The 18,022-nt window shown below is 38.4% G+C and overlaps 1 protein-coding gene across 1 annotated transcript in view; it reads right to left on the bottom strand.

The window, feature by feature from the left end:
- The window catches only part of LOC128508496 (C-type lectin domain family 4 member M-like), a 287,326-nt gene that overhangs the window by 212,723 nt on the left and 56,581 nt on the right, over positions 1-18,022 (bottom strand). Inside the window, exons 4-5 of the mRNA XM_053479841.1 lie at positions 6,072-6,519; position 5,199 (exon numbers count right to left, since the gene is read on the bottom strand). Coding sequence (XP_053335816.1) covers position 5,199; positions 6,072-6,519 — 449 coding nt within the window. The remainder of the gene's footprint in view (positions 1-5,198; positions 5,200-6,071; positions 6,520-18,022) is intronic.

Raw genomic sequence — 18,022 nt, 5'->3', positions numbered from 1 at the left:
TAGTCGTCAGTACTGAGTTTCCAAACAAATCATAACAAAATGTTGTTTAAACAAGAAAAATATCAAAGAAAAAAGATTAATCCAGGTTTATTTATTTACTCCGCAGTCTCAAATACACAAGAAAAAAAAAATATTGTTGACACACACACATGTGGTCTCTTACCCAGGGGTCAGTGGTGTACCGTCCACCCATTTCCACACTCCCTCTGTGTCTCTGTCACTCAGACCAATCCAAGCTTGACCTCCTTGCAGCTGTGCAGTGATGAAGTCCTGTGTATTTTATAGCAGAACAACTTGAGAACATTTACCATTATTTACAGTAACAGTGGACACATACTGTTGGGCTTATGTTAGCACTCTGAGAGAATTGATAGTGAGATTTGGACAAATTGTGACAGAGAACTTTTACATCCTTGGCTCGAGATACTCACCTGCACAAAAAGAACAGATTTTTATACTCATTTTTTATTAGTCCAGGCCAAACTAGCGACCTGTCTCACATGTACAAACCAAATGAAAGGCAGTGGCACACTGAACCCAGAACTGATGATGAAACACTTTTAAAGGCCAGACTCTGAGGTGAAATTGTTCATGTTAAAATGACACACAGACTGCAGGAATTCTGTACAGTTTGGGGACAGGATGAGGATTTATGTTGTGCTGAATTTTTTTATTTTTATTTTATTTTTGCATTTAATTTTAAGCTACTTTACTATATTCCCTGGACTTATATAATATTGTTATTTACAGAGGCAATCAGGTTTGGGAGAATGCAGGCAAGGCATAGGCATGGATGTAAAGACATTTAATGAAGAAAACTAAACACAAACTGAAACAGGATATAGAACATGAACAACACTACCAATAGTTTGATTAGCTAAGACTTGAACATACCAAAACAGAAAGGGTAATGTTAAAACAGACATGAGATAACTTGCTGACTGCTCCAAGGACTATTTATACACCCATGTCTATACAAACTATAGACAATAGCAATATAAACAGGTGACAGAGGTGTAACAGACAGGTTTTAGCAAACATCCCAACACAGAACCTGAAACAAAGTCCCATGGGTGAAACGCTCCCTCCAGGTTTGACTTCTTACTTTAAAACCACATCGACAGAGGTTTTTAATCATTAAAAAGTATATGTATGGATATGTATCCTCCATCCTTCTAACATGTTTAGCTTTTTATTAGTTTTAACTTTCTACAGTATCTACAGTATTTAAAATTTCATCATGTATAAGGTCAACACTTTATTTATTAAATGTTAGTAGTGTAGGGATGAACAGGGCCCCAAAGAGAGCAATATTGATCACATTCCAGAGCCCCCTCTCTGCATGTCGTCATCCCGATAATCTTATCTGATCAGCGAACATAAAGGAGCATCTGTAAAACGATGTTGCAGAAAACTTCACAAGGGATGGGACAGGAAGTTTGCTGTGCATGAAGCCACGCTAAGACTAGATGCCTCAAAGTAAACCCCGAAAACAAAGGTGTGAATCGGCGATCCGGTTAACAAAGAGTTTTAGAGCTTCACCCCGAGTTGGGAGGGAACCACCAAGTCACACTCTGACACTCCCGTTGACCTCCAGAGCTCAAGCCTTACAATGAACATAGAGGCATATGGCATGGACACTACTTTAAACCATCTTTAAAGTGTGCCAGTAGGGCAAAACATATATACATATATTTACTTAGTATGTTTTATTCCTGTGTGTTTGTTTAATTATTCTGCATAACTTAAATGGTGTAATCAGCATTTACAAAGCACTTTAATAAGTTAAAGGAAGGAGTGGGTAAGATATGTAATCTTTAATATCAATCTAAAGTTGGCTTTATTTAAAGAACATTGGTGAGCACAGAAAATTGGTAGCATGAACAGAGCTCATGGAAAATTACTGTATAAAAGTTATTAAAACTCCAACCGGATGAGCCCATGTATCAGCTACAACACCTGGCTAATGCACAAAACGGGGAACCACATGAGGCGTGGCTAAGCCCCGCAACCACATCCGATTGGACCAATCAACCGTGGGATGAACGGACTTTGAAGGTTCAAAACCAGCAGGCAAAAGGCAGAATTGTCTACAAGGACCACTACTACAACTTGCAACCTCCAACAACCTCTTCCAAGCAGCTCGAGCTTCTGCCCTTGTGGGCGCTAGACTCCCTCTGCTGACATCATCTGCTCTTCAAGAACTCTCAACGCGACTTCATGCCAGAAATCCAAAGTCCCTCAACAAAAAAACTCTCAGAAGAAGTTCCAGAGCGCAGTCATCGGTAACCAGGCAACCTCCGCCTTACCAAAAGGCTTCCTCGACAGACGTCATCTTTACAACAGCGCACCAACCAATCAGCAACGGAATGATTCCCTTCGCTGGAGGTGAAACACTGGACGAGGATGAAACTTAATGCAAGTAAACAAACAAAGCTGCATACCTTGCTGAAAATGGTGCTCGTTTCATAACTAAACCTTAAGATAAAACCCAAGACTCTGCTCTTGTGACATTCGTTAATCTAGTAAACAGTACTAAAATAACTTCATTAATTTTTTACATTACAAACTGTTTGTATATGTGTGTGTGTGCGTGAATTATCGTTACAACAACTTATTTGGTATATTTTTCAGCTTACGGTATTACGGTCGAAGGCTTGTATCCTCCACACTTGCGTATCTTAACAGCAACTAACGTGCGTGATAGACATGCAACTATGCAACTACAAAATGATGTCACAGAACACAGTATGAAATGATGTCACAGTACAACTTATGATTATCACACTAAATGCCTAACTAATAAACTTAATGCTTAATGCTCAACAAATCACAAAATGAAATATGGCTCTTATAACTAGATTTTGTGTTATCATCATTGGCCATGTGATAAGCAGAACTGGTAAGATGCATTAAACTGAGCTAAATGCTGGACAGTTAGTCAATAAAGTGTACATTTTAAATTTTAATTCAGTTAATCAAATTAACCCGAATCATTAAAGATTCAATACAACTCTGACCCAGAGCTAAAACACTACATAATAATGGTAAAGATTTCGACAGTCCTTCTTTGTCATTATTATGTAAACAATAGGGTAGACATGTCATGAATAGTTAAAATAGATAAGTATTTAAGTGTAAAAGGCACTTAAAATACACTCTCTCTCTCTTTCCTCTCTCTCTCTCTCAGTGCATGAACTGGGTGTGAGACAAGCGTGTGGATGGCTGTTTGGCGTTCTGCCCAATAATTAAAGTTTGCCATTTATTTCTATACTTTTTTTTTTATTTGGCATGTGCAATTAGTAAAAAAAAAAAAAAAAAAAGAATGAGTTTAGAGTAAGAGAGAGTGGGCAGTGTGAGGCTGGTGTGAAGACGCTGTCTCTCCAGCATGTCATTAGGTGTGTGCCAGAGGACGGTGTACAGGTGGAGAAGGTGCTGTTTAGCGATGGGAGAGCAGGTAGTGTGTGAGATCATCTACTCTGCCTCACGGATGAATAAAGTGTTGGTGGTGTTTCTGACCTAGGTAAACTTCGTCAGCACACTGACAAAGAGTGGAACACGTGTACAAAGATCCCCGGTCCAAGTTACCCCTCTGTCTGTCTCTGCTACACATGTGGTGATCTCAAACATTATAACGTCAAACGTCAAAACATCCATTTATAAAAGAAGAGGCAATCATGAAGGAGCTCGTCCGATTTGGAGAGTCGACGGCCACATGAGAGCTATCCTACTTGGGTGCAGAAGCTCCAACGTGAGACACATTTTTTCCAGAGGCAAATTTGAATAGGGTTTAATGGGTAAACGACAAAGAAGAAACACTTAATCTAAATTTTAAGTGTAAAGAGGTGAATAGTAGCTACACTGTTTTTTTCCACTATGGAGCGGCTGAGGTGTTTCGAGTTTGGGGACGAAGTAGGACACATAAAACTGAGCTGTCCACACGGAGCTGTGCATCCGGGTGCCCAGGGGGGCAACTCAACTGGGAAACAGGATCAGCAACGTGGGGACAGACAGCTGGAAAACACAGAGAAATCTGAGTCTAAGTGGGTCTCACTGACATCCAGAGCAGCGACACAACTAATCGGCGCACCGCTCATAAAGGTCAGTTCAAAACACACGAGACCACAGGGACACACACTGCACCCGGCGCTGATACGAACACCAACACTACTGTAAACAGCCTGAGTGTAAAACCTGATGTCCTCAAAGTAGTCAGCACTGACACTGAACCCGGCCCTAATGCTGACCCTGCTCCCTAACATATACACTGAGGAGGAACAGCAACCGTAGATCTGCACATCACCACCGACACCAACAGAAAACACTGCAGCTAAACCAAGAAAGCAAAGAGAGGAGACGTTAACCACAGAACCAACCACCAAACAGAAAACATGCTGTCAGACCCTGAGCACTGCAGCACAGGAGAGTGAAGGAGCAGCACACACACACACACACACACACACACACAGATGTACTCAAAGACATTGAGGAGCAAATTAATATTTTTTAACTTTTAACTGTTAAAAATAGAAAAAAGACGCTTGGTAAAAAAAACTGAACAAAGGAACTGTAAAAAACAATGCAATAAATATAAAAAAAACAAACAACCACGGTCACACAGGAGGAAACAAAAATGGTAAACAAAACTATAAACTTTGAACAGGACTGTAAATCCATGGACAGAAAAAGGAAAAAAGAGGAGTTAATGGTGGGGAAAAGGAGGAGGCTTAGTGAAAATTCTTTTTACTTGAAAAAAAACCCCACTGTAAATATGTAAATAGCCTCAGACACATGAAAATATGTAAATAAGTCTGACATTGTTTCTTAAATACAGTCTATTAATATCTTATCTTAAGTCTCTCTCTCTCTCTCTCTCTCTCTCACCTGTTCCTCTTGGCTGTTTATGATCACCAGGTCTGCTCCTCTCTTTATTCAGTCCTCTCTGCTCTCAGTCCAGCTCTTCTTCTCATTAGACATGAAATAAGTACTGGAGCTGAAGCTGACACACTTCCCTTTGATAAATTGAGAGAATTTACAGAGATTAAACACACAGTTTCTGATCTATTTTATGTGTAGTGACATTATTTATTTTTTATCTGTTTATGCTGCATAATATAAGAAAAAGAAAAAGGAAATTTATGCATAAATTTACCTTTCTGGCCTGACTTTATTATTATGTAACATAAGGTTGCTTTTACCCTGATTGAGATTCAAAAGAGAGCTAACCCAATCATTTTAATTGTAATTAATATTACATAAAATATTGGGGTTTGTAATGGTTAACCCCTAGAGGGCGCCTAAGCGCCTGGGTTGGTTTATGTTGTAGTTTTTGTTTAAGTTGGACTACGTGTCCCAGACTGCACCTCGGTCAGGTGACGTAGGAATTCACCTGAACCGAGGTAAGCTAATTAAATTAATTATAAATAGCCTGACTGGAGCGCAGTCAGGCGTCTAGCTTTAGTTACATTTATATGATTTATGTCGGTGTTGTTTTATGTGTACAATTAATAAAAACCTTTATTGAAACGCCAGCTCGCCTCCTGCAAATATGCCACGACCACACACACACCGATTTAGGAATCGTGACAGGGTTTGACTATTTGTACCATGTTTGTTTTATTTTCTCCTTTTATTTCTTAGTCTCAGTTAAATGTAAGACTGCTTAAGACTCAGTAATTACTGCACAGTTAATAGTGAACTAATTACTAATGATTACTAATTAGTTAATGAAGCAATTATCTGGTACTTAATGTTAGTACTCCATGTGTTATTGAATAATTATTACTCCTTACACAGTTGAGTTATGGATTAGGATTGTAAAGTTTCACCAATATTAAGGAGATGTTTTCATTCTAAGATCTTGATGAAATTATATGGAGGAACATGTGAGAGGTTGTAATTTAAATCTTAATCCTCTGGTTACAATATAAGACGGGTCATGGATTTCCATTGAGGACATTTAACTTTTGGGCAGAAAATGTAATGCTAAATCTATCTACTTACACAAAACACAAAGTGTCTTCAGGTATTCATCTCTCTCCCTCTGTAACTGGTCTCTCTCCCTCTGTAACTGGTCTCTCTCTATAGTCAGGTTATTGTAACTGGTCTGTAACTGGTCTCTCTCTAAAGTCAGGTTGTTGTTACTGGTCTGTAACTGGTCTCTCTCTAAAGTCAGGTTGTTTTTACTGATCTGTAACTGGTCTCTCTCTAAAGTCAGGTTGTTGTTACTGGTCTGTAACTGGTCTCTCTCTATGGTCAGGTTGTTTTTACTGATCTGTAACTGGTCTCTCTCTAAAGTCAGGTTGTTTTTACTGATCTGTAACTGGTCTCTCTCTAAAGTCAGGTTGTTGTTACTGGTCTGTAACTGGTCTCTCTCTATGGTCAGGTTGTTTTTACTGATCTGTAACTGGTCTCTTTCTAAAGTCAGGTTGTTGTTACTGGTCTGTAACTGGTCTCTCTCTATAGTCAGGTTGTTGTTGCTGTTCTTTAGCTGGATGTTTTCTGTGGTTAGAATGTTGTCTTTTATCCACAACACTGTGACAGCAGACAGCAGGAGAACACACAGCAGCACCACACACACTGCAGTCACTCTGTAACACTTGTTCCATGCAGTGTCTCCTCCTTAAGGTAAATAGGCACAAAAACATTTTTTAACACATTATTGATATCAAATCTTTTCATAAGTGAGCTGAATTTAAATTAAATTTAGATGATGAGGAGAACATCATCATGGTGCAAATATTTCTAAATATCTTTCATTTTTTGACTGGGAACACCAAGTGTGTGCAAAAGTTACATTAAACACATGAAATTGCTTGCACATTAATACAATTTGTTGAAATAATCTTTGTGGACAAAGTCATGCAATCTTAAGTTAGTTTAATTAAATTAACATTTAAATCAGGCAAATTTGACCGGAACACTACATAAAGGTTAAGAGCATCTACAGTCTCAGATATTCAGCATGATCTCCACACACTCAGAAACACACTGAAATGCTGAAAAATAATCCATAACTGCCTGAATTACTCTATGTCTCCATGTGGAAATACTTTGGCCATGCAAACTTAAACACTTATCAGTGTGTGGTGCTGCGTCTGGGTCTCTCTTTGTGTCAGTGCCTTCAGAGTCGTGACCTCTAACAGCCTCTCTACTCTCATAGATATCAACCACTATTTACCTTTGCTGAGAAGATTGCTGAGGCATCTCTAATCTATAAAAGACTCACTAACACACTAAACTACTGTCTCTCTGTGTGAGTGTGAGTGAACTCCGGCTCGTCCTTCCTCTTTTTTCCGGCAGGCGATAAGGTCTCTCAACCACACCACTACAGACACTGTAAAATCCAATTAGTAAACCTTACTTAAAAAAAACAAGTAAAGTTAAATGGGAATAGTTTGTAGTATTAACAAATGGCTATCTAGTATTGTATACTTACAAGAGAGTTCCAGTAACTTAAAGCTAAATTGTAGCATATACTTGATTGTTTACTTTAGATGTACTCATCTTCAGTACAGGTTACTCAGAATGACTATTTTTAACAACTATAAAATTTCAAGTGAAAGATACTTTGTATGTATTCCAAACTACTGGTTTATGCAAGTTGATATAACTTGACATTTTCTGCATTCAACTTGAATTTCTAAGTTAAATTTACTTCAAAAGCAACCCAGTTTACTTATTAAAACCATGCAAACCGATTGCCTTAAAAAAAAACAAGTAAACATTACTCCGATAACTTAAGTGCATCAATTGTTTATTACGTATAAAACACTGAGAAGTGGTTTGCAATTTCACAAAGGAATCCACTTAACCTTGACAAATACACTAAGGCAGTGACAATTCAAGGGTCAATTTATTGATTTTTTTTTCTTCTTAAGAACTGACAGGCACAGGGATGGTCCACCTAAGTTTACATTGGGGTAGAAAATTATTTCAAATATTCACTTTAGGTTTTACAATTTTTAACATTTTTAAAATAAAATACAAACCATTCAATTGTAAAATAAATCTATTTACAATTTTACATAAAATACATATAGACCCCTGATAAATTTTTTGGGTAAAGTTTACTATTTATATGCGAGTCAGCAAAGCTATTGGAATTTACAGTGCAGGACTAATACAATCTTTTTAACATACAAAATTGACTGGACATTCATGAACACTTTGGACACATTCATAAACACCTACACTTACATATTTATATATTCATTTTTGGACCATTGCACAGGACACTTTAATAAGTCACATTTTATGCATATTTACACACCCTGAGTCTTTGTTACTTTTTTTTTTTACACTAAATTTCTAAATTTTTACAAATTTATATTTTTTCTTCTATATTTCCCATATTTTGCTATATTGTGAAGGTTCTTATTTGTACAGTATATATATATATATATATATATATATATATATATATATATATATATATTTTATCCTGGTTAAATGTAAAATCTAAAATGAAATGAATGAAATCTATCGTATTTCTATCATATTTCTTTTTATTGTCACGTTGAGGTTGTCTTTGCATGCGTTGTGGCATAAATGCAGGGGAAGCAGATGAGGAGTTCACATCCTTTTATTAATATATTAAAGCCAAAAACGAAAGCTCTTTTTGAAGAGCACTTAGCAATCTTTAATATAACATCACTACCGAAAACAACCATCACAAAATAACCATAACAAATGTTACACGCCTGACTGAGCTTCAGTCAGGCTATTTATAATCCAACTAATGATTGACCTGAATCAGGTGCATGCTTCCATCACCTGACCCAGGTGCCCTATGTGAAATGAAGTTCCCTTCACACAAACTATAACATAAAAAACACAACAAACAACAGCATCTTTGGGCGCTTTGGCTCCCTCTAGGGGTAAACCATTTTTTTCATATTTATTTCTTGTTTATGAGCTTTTGATGGTGCTTGTGTGTTAGACATCACTTAATTTATTTATTTATTTAATTTAATATATTTTTTTAGTTCATTTATTTCATTCATTCATTTAACTTATTTTTTTCATATATTTATTTCATTCATGTACATATTTAATCATTTATTTATTGTATGAACAATATTTAAACAGTTATTCAGTGTGGTAAAAAAAAAAAAAAAAAAAAAAAAAACTTTTATCACTGTGAATGACTGGGGACTGTTAAACTAGTTAGTTTTTTTACTTTACTTAAAGATAAGAAGAATGGGGACTTCTGGTTAGGTGTTATATGGAGTAGTGCGTGTTTACGGAGGGTCCTGCAGAATTTCACTAAAAATCGATATTAAAGCACAGTTTTTTTATATTACCGAGTATCTGTAATAAAGTTTAGTTGGCCCGGTTTACTTTTCTTTAATTTGGATAAGTTAAAATGAAAACTAGAGCCAATAAACTCGGTAACGAACAGACAACGCAACAGCGGCCTGCTACCGCTAGTTCATCCATGGCGGAGAGTGACACAGCTAGCGCCGAGGAGCGGACCGGACTCGAGATGACTTCAGACGACACTCAGCGTCTAAAAGTTGAAATACTGTCATCACTACGTAACGAACTGGCAGAAATATTTCGTTCGGAGCTACGGTCCATGCTAGGTGACGATTTATCGACTATTAAAAGTGAACTTCAGGCTGTGAAAGCGGAGTTTTCGAATAGTCTTGTTTCGGTTCAAACGGACATGCTTGCACTGAAAAGTACAGTGAAGGATATGGAACAGTCACTCTCTACCTGTTCTGATGACATCACCGTGCTGGAGGACAAGGTGGACTCTCTCATGGCCACTGTGGCAAAATTGGAAGATAAGTGTGAAGACCTGGAAGCCAGATCTCGACGCAATAACATAAGGATTATAGGAATTCCAGAAGACAATCCCTGTACCACCCTTGCTATCTCTGAATTGCTCAAGAAAGTCCTTAATACTGACAGGGACATTATGGTTGACAGGTCACATCGCACGCTGCAGCCCAAGCCCAAGCCGGGGGAGCGTCCACGAGCTGTTGTGGCAAGGTTACATTACCACTCAGACTGTACTGCGGTTCTGCAGCGTGCGTGGGAGGTGAGGCAGTTTAAAGTTGGCGATATGAAAATTATCATCTTTCCAGATCTCACTGTAAAAACTGTTCGTGCTCGATCTGCCTTTAATGATGTCCGTCAGCAGCTGCGGAAGATTCCGGGGGTGAAATTTGGATTTCTTCATCCAGCCAAGCTGCGTGTTACTTACGATGGAGTGGAGAAACAGTTTAACTCACCAGACTTGGCTAAAGAATATGTCAGTACTTTACTATCTCAACGTACATAACCAGATGTTTCATGAGTATCCGAGCGTGTGAGTAGGGTGAAGTAGTTTCTTGATACTATACTTTATAAGTATTGTGTTGCATAATAAGTTATTAGTCTTTGTCACGGTTACTTGATTAAAATAAATGTATATATAATGTTGGTGGCTAAGCTGGATTAAAATGGGCTTAATGTTGCAATGATTGAGATACTGTGCATTTTTGTTATTAGTAATGATTGGGACAATCTGCAGGGTTCCATCTTTTCTTTGGTTATTAATCGTGAGAGTGAGGAGAATGGGTTGGCTCCAACTGGAGTCTGCACATAGTTTCACATCAACTAGGGATGTGAATATTGGTTGTGCTTATGGGTGGGATTGTTTGCAGGGGGATGGTGTTTTGGTTTCTTGGTTGTTTTTTGTTTGCTTGTTTTTTGTGTGTTTTGTTTTTGCTTTGTTTTACAGGAGGTATAAATACATCTTTGAATTTTTTCCTCAGTGGATTAGTAGATTAAATGGTTAATTTTTCTGGTTCTTTGCCTAATCCAGTCTACTCCACAATTAGATTTTTAACGTGGAATGTTAAAGGCATGGGAAATCCCATTAAAAGATCAAAGATCTTTTCGCATTTAAGGAGGCTAAATGCTGATATAGTTTTTTTTGCAGGAGACACACTTAAGAAGTCAGGATCAGATTAAATTAAAATGCCCCTGGGTCAGTGAAGTCTTTCACTCAAATTTCAATTCCAGAGCCAGAGGGGTTGCAATACTAGTTAACAAGAGGGTTTAGTTTATTTGTAATAAGGTAATAGCTGACAAAAATGGAAGATACTTGATCGTTGTTGGCTCACTGTTGCGGAAACCTGTGCTTCTTGTTAATGTCTATGCACCAAACTTTGATGATCCTGGGTTCATGAATAGGTTATTTGGGATTCTACCCTCACTGAATAGCCACTCATTGATATTCGCTGGGGATCTGAATTGTGTAATGGATCCGGTTATAGACCGCTCTGGCTCTCAGGTAAGGACTTTGTCATCGATGTCGAGGTCAGTTGCAGAGTTTATGTCCAGCAATGGATGTGTTGACCCTTGGAGATTCTATAATCCTCAAGCTAAGGCATTCTCCTTTTTTTCCCAAGTTCATCAGTCATATTCCCGCATTGATTATTTTTTTATAGATAGCTTATTACTTTCTAAAGTAACATCAGTTTCATACCATGCTATTGATATTTCGGATCATGCTCCTCTCAGCATTGATATGCAGTTATCTGTACAACCTCCATATTCTTCATCGTGGAGGTTTAATTCTCTACTTTTGTCTGATGAAAAATTTATAGATTTCATTACAACATCAATTGATGATTTTATGGCTACAAACCAGGATGGCACAGTTTCTTGTTCCTTACTGTGGGAGACACTTAAGGCAGATTATTTCTTACTCTGCAAATTTAAATAGACATCGCACTGCAAGGGTACGTGAGCTTACTTCTGCTATTTTCCACCTTGACCAACAGTTGGCTAGCTTCCCTTCACAAGTCCAGTTTAAACAGCGTCTGGATCTGCAGGCTGAACTTGATATCATTTTAACAACTGATGCTGAACGGCTTCTGTTGCATACTCGTAGTTCCTATTATGAATATGGTGATAAAGCTAGTCGGCTCTTGGCACATCAGTTAAGACGTCAGGCAGTCGCTTGATTCCACAGATTCAGGACTCATCAGGTAATTTGATATCTGATCCGGAAGGTATCAATGCTGTATTTAAATCTTACTATTCCATCTTATATTCATCTGAATCTCCATCGGACTCCCATGATTTGACTTTGTTTTAAAAGGATTTAAATATCACCTCAATAGATATAGCTGCTGCTGCAGATCTTGACGCCCCTTTGGATATGGAAGAAATTAAACAAGCATTAAAAATGATGCAGTGCAATAAAGCACCTGGGCCTGATGGCTTTCCAGTTGAGTTTTTTAAGAAATTTCAAAGTAAATTGGTCCCATTACTTTTGGATGTTTATGTGGAATCTTTAGAGAAAGGTTTCCTACCAGAGACACTAACACAAGCATCCATAATTCTGCTTTTAAAGAAGGATAAGGATCCCAAGTCATGTAGCTCCTACAGACCTCTGTCTTTACAGAATGTAAATGCCAAGATTTTGGCCAAAGTATTGGCTCTTCGCCTGGAAAACATACTTCCAAAGATCATATCTGAGGAACAAACGGGTTTCATTGGAGGGAGACAGTTATATTTTAATATTCGCACTCTTTTAAATGTAATTCACTCTAAACATTCTGCTGTAACACCTGAGGTTGTGATTACATTTGATGCTGAGAAAGCATTTGACCGAGTGGAGTGGGAATATCTTTTTGCAGTGCTTCAAAAATTTGGGTTTAGGAATGGTTTCATCTCTTGGATACGCTTTTTATATGCTTCTCCCCAGGCTAGTATACACACCAATAATGTAAGATCCAGCTATTTTAATCTGAGACGGGGAACAAGGCAGGGGTGCCCACTTTCCCCGTTGCTGTTTGCATTGGCCATTGAACCATTGTCGATTGCTTTGAGGTCGTCATCTCTGTTCCGGGGTGTGGTCCGCGCAGGTATTAAGATTAAATTGTCACTTTATGCTGATGATTTGCTATTATATATTTCTAATCCAATATTGTGTCTGCCAAATATTTTATCCATTATACGAAAATTTGGATCATTTTCTGGGTATAACGTGAATCTTCAGAAGAGTGAATGCTTCCCTGTTAATGCATTGGCTATGGGACTCTTACAGACAGACATTCCCGTTAAAATAAGTAAAACAGGATTTAGGTATCTTGGCATTAATATTACCAGATCCCTGCCCTCTCTGTTATCCGCCAATTTTTCTCCTTTGTTAGAGCAGACTAAGTCTGACTTTCAGAGATGGAGAAATTTATATTTATCATTGACTGGTCGAATTAATGCAGTTAAAATAAATATCTTACCTAAATTTCTCTTTGTTTTTCAGTGCATTCCCTTATTTCTTCCTAAGCGCTTCTTTAAATCTATCGATCAGATTGTTAGCCACTTTCTGTGGGGTGGTAAAGTGCCCAGAGTGCGAAGATCATTGCTTCAAAGATGTCGGCTTAGTGGTGGGCTAGCTCTTCCCAACTTTATGTTTTACTACTGGTCAGCAAATGTTCATAAATTAATGTTTTGGCTCAATCCATCCAGTGCACTGTGGTGCAAATTGAAGGCAAGTTCATGTATATCTACCTCATTATTGGCATTGCTTACTTCACCCCTATCTTGTAACGTTACTTCCTTAACACATAGCCCGGTAGTCATATCCACCCTTCGGATCTGGGGTCAATTCAGGCAACACTTCAAATTTATCTCTCCCTCAACATTAATGCCGTTACAGGACAATCACATGTTTCCACCATCTATTAATGACCCTGTTTTTAAGCAATGGTATGGAAAAGGTATTAGAAGCTTTCAAGACCTATATAAAGAAGGTACCTTTTGCAATTATCTGCAGTTGTCTTCAGAACTGGGGCTGCCTGATTTCCATCTGTTTCGGTTCTTTCAGGTTAGACATTGTGCTGCCACTCTGTTTCCTAACTACCCCTCTTTACCCCCTATGCAAGAATGGGAAGAATTTTTGAAGTTTAACCCTCATCATAAGTCACAAATCTCAAGAATTTATGGTCGGTTATTATCTTTAGATGGCAGTGTTATTGATAAAATTAAAAGAGCCTGGGAGGGGGATCTTGGAGAGGATTTTGAAGAGGAATGGTGGGCCGCTGCATTGGACAGAATACGTTCTAGTACAATATGTGCTCGTCTGAGCCTTATACAATTTAAAGTACTACATAGAATTCATTTCTCTAAGGCCCGCTTATCTACAATATATTCGACTGTAGAGGACAGATGTGACAGATGTTAAGCATCTCAGTGCAATTTAAGTCACATGTTTTTCACTTGTTCTAAGCTGCAAGCTTACTGGATTAACTATTTTACAGTGATGTCCAAGGTGCTCCGGGTTGGTATTGATGTTTGCCCTGCTATTGCAATTTTTGGGGATCCACGCGTCTGGTCTCAGTTTAGTTCCAAACAACTCGATATTTTGGCATTTACCTTTTTAATGGCTAAGGCGCCGTATTCTGATCCACTGGAAATCTGCTAAGCCTCCTACTGCGTCTCAATGGCTCGTAGATACCATGTTCTTTCTTAAACTAGAAAAGATTAGATGCTCTGGGAGTAGTTGCTTTTTTAAAAAATGGCAATCATTTATTTCATATTTTAAATCTCTCAATATTCTGCCTTCTGTTTAGTGTAATTATGTTTTATTTTTTATAAAAGTTTTTTTATTTATTAATTTATAAAAAAAATGTTTTTTATTTCTTCTTATTATTACTATATTTTGTGTGTTTTTTTTTTTTTTTTTTCTCAATGTTTGGGGTGTGGTTGTTGGTTCTTGTTTGATTGTACTTAATGCTTGCTTTATTGTTTTTTGCATGTTTATATTGTTAAAAATGGACAATCGCTTAAATTTATATCTGTCATGATGACTACACAATAAAAAGTTTGAACCAAAGATAAGAAGAATAAGCGTTACCAGAGTGTGAGAGGCCTGAATCGTTGGCGGGGGGTTTAAAGAAGAATAAAGTAAATGGTCTCAATGATACCTCCAAAAACATTGTTTCGAACATGCGAGCGAGTCTAAGAAAATAATAATAAGGGAGACAAAAGCGAGGTCTGCACGTAAACGGTTTTACTGCGTAAGCTTGTCCGATGTTGAACGCGCATAGCGCGAAATGCGCGCGGAATTTGTTGAACGGGGAATCAAACGGGTTTCCCCTCGGGCGTTGTGATTGGCCGGATCAGCGTGTGATGAAACCCCGCCTCCGCCTCTTCTGCTTAGTCGCAAAAGGTGTTTACTTTTCAGTGTTCATCTAAATCTGTTGTTATTATTATAGGTAGAACTGTGTTAATTTTTTTTTTAGTTCTTTAACACCAGAGCTGAGGTGACCATGTGTAGTGATTAGTAATAATAGAAAAAACAAAAGATGCTTCTTGAATCATCAACAAGTGCACTTTGTGCCATGATCATTTTGTCAGGAATGGCATGCTGAACTGACCCAACAGATCGGTTAAAAGTCTAGATGGTTTTACATATGCTTATATATATTTATATATATATATATATATACACATGTGTATATGTGTGTGTGTGTGTGTGTTAAAAACCTGGTACTATACTTTTCTTAAAAAGAATACATTTGTTTTCTGTTTGTTATAGCAGGTGTTGTAAGGGCATATGGGTGTTATTTATCATCAATTATCAGATTAGGATTTAATAGAAGTTAGGGAGATGGGGCTAATGTTTAATAGCATTGTTTAAAAAATGTTTACGCCAAGTGTGTGTGTGTGTGTGTTTGTGTCGGTGCGTGTGTGTGTGTGTGGGTGGGTGTGCATATGTGTTTATGTCCATGCATGGGGTCAATATCTAGGTAGGGAAACATTCACACAGGGATAGGAATACCTTACAGTTTTAATTTGATGTTTCACTAGACCCTAACATATAAGGGTTTAGTCTTTTTTTTTTTTTTTCTGTCACTAAACCTTCACGCTTGAAAGTTTGGTTAGCTGTCATTGCTAGGTGTAAATATAATGTCGAATTAGAAACTTTTTAGAAAACTCTTAACACATCTTAGGCAATAGTTTTTGTTCTTGATGGTTTTGTCTTTGATTACAATATTTCGTCACCTATAAAAGTCGAAAGTTTTCTGATAATTTTTTCATAAAAATCAAACAACATATCTAAGAAAAAAGCTAAAGTGTCACGGATAACCCCTAGAGGGGGTAGAAAGGCCACAGCTAAAGATGCTAGTGATGCTAATGCTAGCAACGCTAATGGCTGCAGACAGGAAGACACTGCCAGCACCGGAGGCGCATTTGTCATCTCCGAGCATGACGTGAGGAGAGCCTTTAAGAGAGTGAACACCAGAAAAGCATCAGGACCAGACGGCATCTCAGGTCGTATTCAAAGAGCCTGCGCCGACCAGCTAGCACCTGTGTTCACAGAAATATTCAACCTCTCTTTATCTCAGTCGGTAATCCCCACATTCTTCAAAGAGTCCATTATTGTTCCTGTCTCTAAGAAACCCCATCCTGTTTCTCTCAATGACTATCACCCTGTAGCCCTCACCTCAGAAGTGATGAAGTGCTTTGAGCGCCTGGTCAGAGACTTCATCATTTCTTCTTTACCCGACACACTGGACCCTCTACAGTTTGCATACCGCCCAAACTGCTCCACAGACGATGCCATCTCTCATCTTCCCCACACATCACTCAAAGGGGGAATTATGTTAAAAAGGACTTCATCAACCACAGCTCTGCATTTAATACCATAATTCCCTCCACACTCACCACCAAGCTGGAGCACCTGGGACTCAGCTCATCTATGTGTCAGTGGATCTCCAACTTCCCAACTGGCAGACCACAGGCAGTAAGGCTTGGCGGACATGTCTCAGCCTCCATTACTCTCAGCACTGGAGCCCTCCAAGGTTGTGTTCTGAGCCCCTGCTGTACTCTTTGACAAGTTTGCTGATGATAAACGTGTGCCTGATCACAAACAACGATGAGTCGGCCTAGCTGGAGGAGATTGGAAATCGGGAGAAATGGCGCCAGAGGAACAATCTCCTCCTGAACGTCAGCAAGACAAAAGAGGTGATAGTGGACTTTTGTACAAAGCAGGAGAGGAACTACCAGGCCCCCATCATCAACAGAAGCCCAGTGGAGAGAGTGGACAGCTTTTGATACCTTGGTGTTCACATCACGCAGGACCTGTCATGGTCCTGTCACATCAACACCATGGTGAAAAAGGCTCTACCACCTCAGACGCTTGAGAGACTTCAGACTGCCCTCCAAGATGTTTAGGAATTTCTACTCCTGCACCATAGAGAGCATCCTGATGGAAAACATCACGACCTGGTTTGGAAACAGCACCATGCAGGACAGACAAGCTTTACAGAGGGTGGTGCATCCAGCTAAGCGCATCATCTGCACTCAATCTACAGCAAGCTGTGCTGGACCAAGGCCAGGAAGATTGTGAAGGACCTCAGCCATCCCAACAATGGACTGTTCTCTCTGTTGCGGTCTGGGAAGCGATTCTGCTCCCTGAAGGCCAACACAGAGAGACTGAGGAGGAGCTTCTTTCCGCAGGCGATATGGTCTCTCAATCACACCACACAACACAGGACTTATACCATCTTTTTAACATCCAACACTGACTGGGCATTCATGGCCACCATGGACACATTCATGCACACTTGCACTACATATTTATATTTTTATTTATGGACCATTGCACAATACACTTTAATAAGACACTTTAATAAGTCACTTTTTATGCATATTTGCACACCCCGGTAATTTCTAAATTTCTAATTTTGACAAATTTCTATTTTTTTCTTCTATATTTCTATATTTGCTATATTGATATTTTGTTTTTATTTGTACAGTATATTTTACCTTGTACAATATATTTTACTAGGTAATGTTATTTCTTATGTATAAGCTTTTATTTTTTAAGGTCACCGGCACTCATACAAGCATTTCACTGCATATTGTACTGCGTATGACTGTGTATGGGACAAATAGAATTAGAATTTTCACCCAGAGACTCCTTGTTTGTGTTTTTTGTGTTTTTGAACTCAAGTTTCTAGAATTCACCTCGGTTAGGTGATGGAAGCGCTCACCTGAACCGAGGCAGCTC

The sequence above is a fragment of the Clarias gariepinus genome, chromosome 20 (assembly GCF_024256425.1).
Source record: "Clarias gariepinus isolate MV-2021 ecotype Netherlands chromosome 20, CGAR_prim_01v2, whole genome shotgun sequence".
Taxonomy (NCBI): Eukaryota; Metazoa; Chordata; class Actinopteri; order Siluriformes; family Clariidae; genus Clarias; species Clarias gariepinus.
The sequence above is the reverse complement of the archived record's forward strand: the minus strand, read 5'-3'. Positions and strand labels throughout refer to the sequence as shown.